This window comes from Oncorhynchus clarkii, chromosome 19 (genome assembly GCF_045791955.1).
Source record: "Oncorhynchus clarkii lewisi isolate Uvic-CL-2024 chromosome 19, UVic_Ocla_1.0, whole genome shotgun sequence".
Lineage (NCBI taxonomy): Eukaryota > Metazoa > Chordata > Actinopteri > Salmoniformes > Salmonidae > Oncorhynchus > Oncorhynchus clarkii.
In genome coordinates this window covers 667,786-675,152 of record NC_092165.1, presented here as the reverse complement: position 1 = coordinate 675,152, position 7,367 = coordinate 667,786, and the positions used below count along the sequence as shown (strand labels likewise).

Genomic DNA, 7,367 nt, shown 5'->3' with positions numbered 1-7,367 from the left:
CACCTAGTCATTCCAGGGTTCTAGAACACCTAGTCATTCCAGGGTTCTAGAACACCTAGTCATTCCAGGGTTCTAGAACACCTAGTCATTCCAGGGTTCTAGAACACCTAGTCATTCCAGGGTTCTAGAACACCTACTCATTCCAGGGTTTTTCTTTATTTTTACTGTTTTCTACATTGTGGAATAATAGTGAAGACATCAAAACTATGAAATAACACATATGGAATCATGTAGTAAACAAAAAAGTGTTAAACTGATCAAGTAGACACCCTTTGCCTTGATGACAGCTTTGCAAACTATTGGCATTCTCTCAACCAGCTGCACCTGGAATGAGTTGAACAGGGTTTCATATACATAGTAATATACAACACAATGCTATTCTATAGGTCAGAGACAGTTGCTGTTACCTCAGACCACAGCAGGGTAGGGTCAGTAGTCTGATGAGGTGTGTGTAGGTGTGGTACCTCAGACCACAGCAGGGTAGGGTCAGTAGTCTGATGAGGTGTGTGTAGGTGTGTTACCTCAGACCACAGCAGGGTAGGGTCAGTAGTCTGATGAGGTGTGTGTAGGTGTTACCTCAGACCACAGCAGGGTAGGGGCAGTAGTCTGATGAGGTGTGTGTAGGTGTTACCTCAGACCACAGCAGGGTAGGGTCAGTAGTCTGATGAGGTGTGTGTAGGTGTGGTACCTCAGACCACAGTAGGGTAGGGTCAGTAGTCTGATGAGGTGTGTTTCCTCAGACCACAGCAGGGTAGGGTCAGTAGTCTGATGAGGTGTGTGTAGGTGTGGTACCTCAGACCACAGCAGGGTAGGGTCAGTAGTCTGATGAGGTGTGTGTAGGTGTGGTACCTCAGACCACAGCAGGGTAGGGTCAGTAGTCTGATGAGGTGTGTGTAGGTGTGGTACCTCAGACCACAGCAGGGTAGGGTCAGTAGTCTGATGAGGTGTGTGTAGGTGTTACCTCAGACCACAGCAGGGTAGGGTCAGTAGTCTGATGAGGTGTGTGTAGGTGTGTTACCTCAGACCACAGTAGGGTAGGGTCAGTAGTCTGATGAGGTGTGTGTAGGTGTGTTACCTCAGACCACAGCAGGGTAGGGTCAGTAGTCTGATGAGGTGTGTTTCCTCAGACCACAGCAGGGTAGGGTCAGTAGTCTGATGAGGTGTGTTTCCTCAGACCACAGCAGGGAAGGGTCAGTAGGTGGACGAGGTTTGTGTAGGTGTTACCTCAGACCACAGCAGGGTAGGGTCAGTAGTCTGATGAGGTGTGTGTAGGTGTGTTACCTCAGACCACAGCAGGGTAGGGTCAGTAGTCTGATGAGGTGTGTGTAGGTGTGTTACCTCAGACCACAGCAGGGAAGGGTCAGTAGGTGGACGAGGTTTGTGTAGGTGTTACCTCAGACCACAGCAGGGTAGGGTCAGTAGTCTGATGAGGTGTGTGTAGGTGTGTTACCTCAGACCACAGCAGGGTAGGGTCAGTAGTCTGATGAGGTGTGTGTAGGTGTGTTACCTCAGACCACAGCAGGGTAGGGTCAGTAGGTGGACGAGGGCCAATAGAACTCTGAGAGGCAGCAGGGTGAACACGTACAGGAAGGCATCCAGACACAGGAAGAACCCAAACAGCATCAACTACACAGAGAGACAGAGATTTAGTTCACTACGGTGAATGTTTATATCACTTACAGCATCAACTACACAGAGAGACAGAGATTTAGTTCACTACGGTGACTGTTTATATCACTTACAGCATCAACTACACAGAGAGACAGAGATTTAGTTCACTACGGTGACTGTTTATATCACTTACAGCATCAACTACACAGAGAGACAGAGATTTAGTTCACTATGGTGACTGTTTATATCACTTGCCTTGGTAAATGTAAACACGTTTCCCAATAACTCCCCTTTGAATTGACATTTCATTGAGAGATGGAGAGAGAGAGATAAGAGAGTGAGAGGAGGGGGCAGGAAGAGAGGGAGGAGGGGGCAGGAAGAGAGGGAGGAGGGGGCAGGAAGAGAGGGAGGAGGGGGCAGGAAGAGTGGGAGGAGGGGGCAGGAAGAGAGGGAGGAGGGGGCAGGAAGAGTGAGAGGAGGGGGCAGGAAGAGTGAGAGGAGGGGGCAGGAAGAGTGGGAGGAGGGGGCAGGAAGAGTGAGAGGAGGGGGCAGGAAGAGTGGGAGGAGGGGGCAGGAAGAGTGGGAGGAGGGGGCAGGAAGAGTGGGAGTAGGGGGCAGGAAGAGTGGGAGGAGGGGGGGCAGGAAGAGTGGGAGGAGGGGGGGGCAGGAAGAGTGAGAGGAGGGGGCAGGAAGAGTGGGAGGAGGGGGCAGGAAGAGTGGGAGGAGGAATGGCGGGAGGAGCAGGAGGAGAAGAGCAGGAGGAGGAAGAGGGGGAGTGTTACAGATACAGGTATCCTGTGTGTGTGTATCCTGTGTGTTCTTTTCTCTCCTTACAGGTGGCAATCATCACTCCCCAATCAGTCACCAATCAATCATCAATCAGAAGAGACACCTCCTATTTCCATTACCCTATCACATCCCTTGGTTTAAAAACCCTGTCCCATGTTTCCTCTGAAGCTCGATCTCTCTGTGTCTCTCTCTCTCTCCTACTGTGTCTCTCTCTCTCCTACTGTGTCTCTCTATCTCTGTTTATGTAGTTGTCTTTTGTTAGAGCACCTCCACATCACTTTGTCCCCACCTGTGAGTATTGTTTTGGTTATGGTGTTTGATGGTGGGAAAAGGGGGAACCAAGCCAAGTTGCCCCTGGGCATACACTACCCGTAGGACTACGTTGTCTAAGAACACTAGTTAGAACTGGGCGGACCACCCACTGTATTTTTGGTTAGTTAGTTAGTTGTATTGAAGTAGACTAGTCTAGCTTAGGGGTGTGTTTGGTTAGTTAGTTAGCTGTATAGAAGTAGACTAGTCTATCTTAGGGGTGTGTTTGGTTAGTTAGTTAGCTGTATAGAAGTAGGCTAGTCTAGCTTAGGGGTGTGTTTGGTTAGTTAGTTAGCTGTATAGAAGTAGGCTAGTCTAGCTTAGGGGTGTGTTTGGTTAGTTAGTTAGCTGTATAGAAGTAGGCTAGTCTAGCTTAGGGGTGTGTTTGGTTAGTTAGTTAGCTGTATTGAAGTAGTCTAGTTTAGGGGTGTGTTTGGTTAGTTAGTTAGCTGTATTGAAGTAGGCTAGTCTAGCTTAGGAGTGTGTTTGGTTAGTTAGTTAGCTGTATTGAAGTAGGCTAGTCTAGCTTAGGGGTGTGTTTGGTTAGTTAGTTAGCTGTATTGAAGTAGGCTAGTTTAGGGGTGTGTTTGGTTAGTTAGTTAGCTGTATTGAAGTAGGCTAGTCTAGCTTAGGGGTGTGTTTGGTTAGTTAGTTAGCTGTATTGAAGTAGGCTAGTCTAGCTTAGGGGTGTGTTTGGTTAGTTAGTTAGCTGTATAGAAGTAGGCTAGTCTAGCTTAGGGGTGTGTTTGGTTAGTTAGTTAGCTGTATTGAAGTAGGCTAGTCTAGCTTAGGGGTGTGTTTGGTTAGTTAGCTGTATTGAAGTAGGCTAGTCTAGCTTAGGGGTGTGTTTGGTTAGTTAGTTAGCTGTATTGAAGTAGGCTAGTCTAGCTTAGGGGTGTGTTTGGTTAGTTAGTTAGCTGTATTGAAGTAGGCTAGTTTAGGGGTGTGTTTGGTTAGTTAGTTAGCTGTATTGAAGTAGGCTAGTCTAGCTTAGGGGTGTGTTTGGTTAGTTAGTTAGTTGTATTGAAGTAGGCTAGTTTAGGGGTGTGTTTGGATATTTGTTTCTGTCCTTGGGTCCAGCTCAGCCCCTCTTCCTGCCCCCCTTTACCGTGTGTTTGCAAATAAACCGTGAGTGTTTGACGGTAATTTAGTTGTCTGGGGGAGGGGAAGGAAGAGGGGGAGGAAGAGCGGGAAGGAAGAGCGGGAAGAGGGGGAGGAAGAGGGGGAGGAAGAGCGGGAAGAGGGGGAGGAAGAGGGGGAGGAAGCGCGGGAGGAGGGGGAGGAAGAGTGGGAGTGGGGGGGAAAGAGGGGGAGGAAGAGTGGGAGGTGGGGGGAGGAAGAGTGGGAGGTGGGGGGAGGAAGAGTGGGAGGTGGGGGGAGGAAGAGTGGGAAGAGGGGGAGGAAGAGTGGGAGGAAGAGCGGGAGGAGGGGGAGGAGGAGTTGGGGAGGAAGAGTGGGAGGAGGAATGGCGGAAGGAGGAAGAGGGAGAGTGATACAGGTATCCTGTGTGTTCTTTTCTCTCCTTACAGGTGGCAATCATCACACCCCAATCAGTCACCAATCAATCATCAATCAGAAGAGACACCACCTATTTCCATTACCCTATCACATCCCCTTGGTTTAAAAACCCTGTCCCATGTTTCCTCTGAAGCTCGATCTCTCTGTGTCTCTCTCTCTCCTACTGTTTCTCTCTATCTCTGTTTATGTAGTTGTCTTTTGTTAGAGCACCTCCACATCACTTTGTCCCCACCTGTGAGTATTGTTTTGGTTATGGTGTTTGATGGTGGGAAAAGGGGGAACCAAGCCAAGTTGCCCCTGGGCATACACTACCCGTAGGACTACGTTGTCTAAGAACACTAGTTAGAACTGGGTGGACCACCCACTGTATTTTTGGTTAGTTAGTTAGTTGTATTGAAGTAGGCTAGTCTAGCTTAGGGGTGTGTTTGGTTGGTTAGTTAGTTGTATTGAAGTAGGCTAGTCTAGTTTAGGGGTGTGTTTGGTTAGTTAGTTAGCTGTATTGAAGTAGGCTAGTCTAGTTTAGGGGTGTGTTTGGTTAGTTAGTTAGCTGTATAGAAGTAGGCTAGTCTAGTTTAGGGGTGTGTTTGGTTAGTTAGTTGTATTGAAGTAGGCTAGTCTAGCTTAGGGGTGTGTTTGGTTAGTTAGTTAGCTGTATTGAAGTAGGCTAGTCTAGTTTAGGGGTGTGTTTGGATATTTGTTTCTGTCCTTGGGTCCAGCTCAGCCCCTCTTCCTGCCCCCCTTTACCGTGTGTTTATCAAATACACCCTGAGTGTTTGACGGTAATTTAGTTGTCTGGGGAAGGGGAAGGAAGAGGAGGAGGGGGAGGAAGAGGGGGAGGAAGTGGAAGAGGAGGGGGAGGAGGAAGAGGGGGAGGAGGGGGAAGAGGGGGAGGAAGAGCGGGAGGAGGGGGAGGAAGAGGAGGGGAAGGAAGAGCGGGAGGAGGGGAAGGAAGAGCGGGAGGAGGGGAAGGAAGAGAGGGGGAGGAAGAGCAGGGGGAGGAGGGGGAGGAAGAGTGGGAAGAGCGGGAGGAGGGGGAGGAAGAGCGGGAGGACGAGTGGGAGGAAGAGCGGGAGGAGGGGGGAGGAAGAGTGGGAGGTGGGGGGAGGAAGAGTGGGAGGTGGGGGGAGGAAGAGCGGGAGGAGGAAGAGTGGGAGGAGGGGGAGGAAGAGCTAAAGAGAGTCGGTCAACCTCAACCAAGGTGGTGTGTGTGTACCTTCTCTAGTTCCTTGGGGATCCGGAGGCAGGTATAGACCCTCTCTCGTCTCTCTGTGTATTTAGCCTCATTGTGTTCCAGGAAGTATCCTCGGGTCAGCTCCGCCCCCATGAACCTCGCTAGGGACAGATCTACACACACACACACACACACACACATCAATCCGTCTATCTACAGCTGTCCACACTGCACCTCAATCTGTCCATCTACATCTGTCCACACTGCACCTCAATCTGTCCATCTACATCTGTCCACACTGCACCTCAATCTGTCTAGGAGCTAGCTACAACAAACTAGTTAGCTGGCTAGCTGTAACCCTGCATTAAGTAACTAACGTTAGCTACTAGCTAGCTGGCTGTGTTTGTTAACTAGTTACTACCACTACTACTACCACTACTACCACCACCGCTACTACTACTACCACTACTACTGCTACTATTACTATTACTACCACTGATACTATTACTATTACTACCACTGATACTATTACTGCTACTGCCGCTACTATTACTGCTACTATTACTACTGCTACTATTACTACTATTACTACTACTGCTACTATTACTACTACTGCTACTATTACTACTACTGCTACTATTACTACTACTGCTACTATTACTACTACTGCTACTATTACTACTACAGCTACTATTACTACTACTACTACCATCCCCACCACCGTTATCTGACTGGCTGGCTGTGTAACTAACTACATACTATTGTTTGGATGCTTAAATCCGTAATTAATTTAGTATTTGATCAATTGGCCACACCAGCTACCCGGCTGTGTTTGTTTGTGGACGGGGCTCCGTTGGTACTCACCTGAACCAGTACCTGGGCTTGAAACGAGACCAGAGAGCTCTCCTCTCCTCAAACAGAGGTTCTGGTTCAGTACTCACCAGACAGACTCCGTTTCTTGTCCTTCTGGACTTTCTTCTTGTCGTAAAACCCCAGCGTCTCCGTCACCTCGGAGGTCTCCTTCGACCCCCGGCTCTCACTACCTCCCTCCATCCGTCTCTCCTTGCCTTCTTTCTCCGGTTCGTTCTCCTCTCCCTGAGCCGCTGCTAAGGAGTCCGCCATCTTGTTCTACGGCTCGGCTGACAGACAGGCGCGTCACTTACGTGGCTCCGTCACCACGTAGCGCCAGAAACACGCATATACTGTTTGTCTACCTGAAGTCAGACACCATAGAGAAGGATAGAGGCCTCTAGTAGACAAAAGGCTATCTTAACATGGGAAGCCCCATTGAGACGTGACATTTTGGGGAGAGCTTTTGCAGAGACAGGGATGGTGGTTGGAAGAGCAAGGCTTGTTTGAAATTGAAAAGTGTCGTGGCAGCTTTTGATAAAGAATAACATCAAGATAAAGCAGCTGCATTGTAAGTGGGTACTGTTGAGCGCTACATCCTGAGGGGTTCCTGCTGATTGTACGGAGATTGTGACAACCGGTCAAAGCAAGAACAAGATGTATGTCAGGAGAAGTGCAGTATTATCATAAGGAGACGTAAGGAGCTGGGGCGGCAGGGTAGCCTAGTGGTTAGAGCGTTGGACTAGTAACCGGAAGGTTGCGAGCTCAAACCCCCGAGCTGACACGGTACAAATCGGTCGTTCTGCCCCTGAACAGGCAGTTAACCCACTGTTCCTAGGCCGTCATTGAAAATAATAATTTGTTCTTAACTGACTTGTCTAGTTAAATAAAGGTACAAAAATCCATAAATAAGGAGACATATACTTGGCATATGGAGGGGAAAAGAGAGGCAGAGGAGGTCTAAGAGAGGGAGGAAGAGGAGGTCTAAGAGAGGGAGGAAGATGGTGAGCTTGAGTCAGTTAAAAATGTCTGGGGGAAAAAAGTGATATGGTTTGTTAATTAGCAACTTTAATCATTCGATGAACAACAGTCGTCACATTAACTAATACAACGTCACGAC

General features: G+C 48.8%; 1 protein-coding gene across 1 annotated transcript in view; it reads right to left on the bottom strand.

The window, feature by feature from the left end:
* Positions 1–6,546, bottom strand: part of LOC139374561 (transmembrane anterior posterior transformation protein 1 homolog) — a 27,809-nt gene extending 21,263 nt beyond the window's left edge. The window contains exons 1-3 of the mRNA XM_071115557.1: positions 6,340–6,546; positions 5,441–5,571; positions 1,508–1,626 (exon numbers count right to left, since the gene is read on the bottom strand). Of these exons, the coding sequence (XP_070971658.1) occupies positions 1,508–1,626; positions 5,441–5,571; positions 6,340–6,520 (431 nt within the window). The 5' untranslated portion in view covers positions 6,521–6,546. The remainder of the gene's footprint in view (positions 1–1,507; positions 1,627–5,440; positions 5,572–6,339) is intronic.
* Positions 6,547–7,367: the final 821 nt, after the last annotated feature.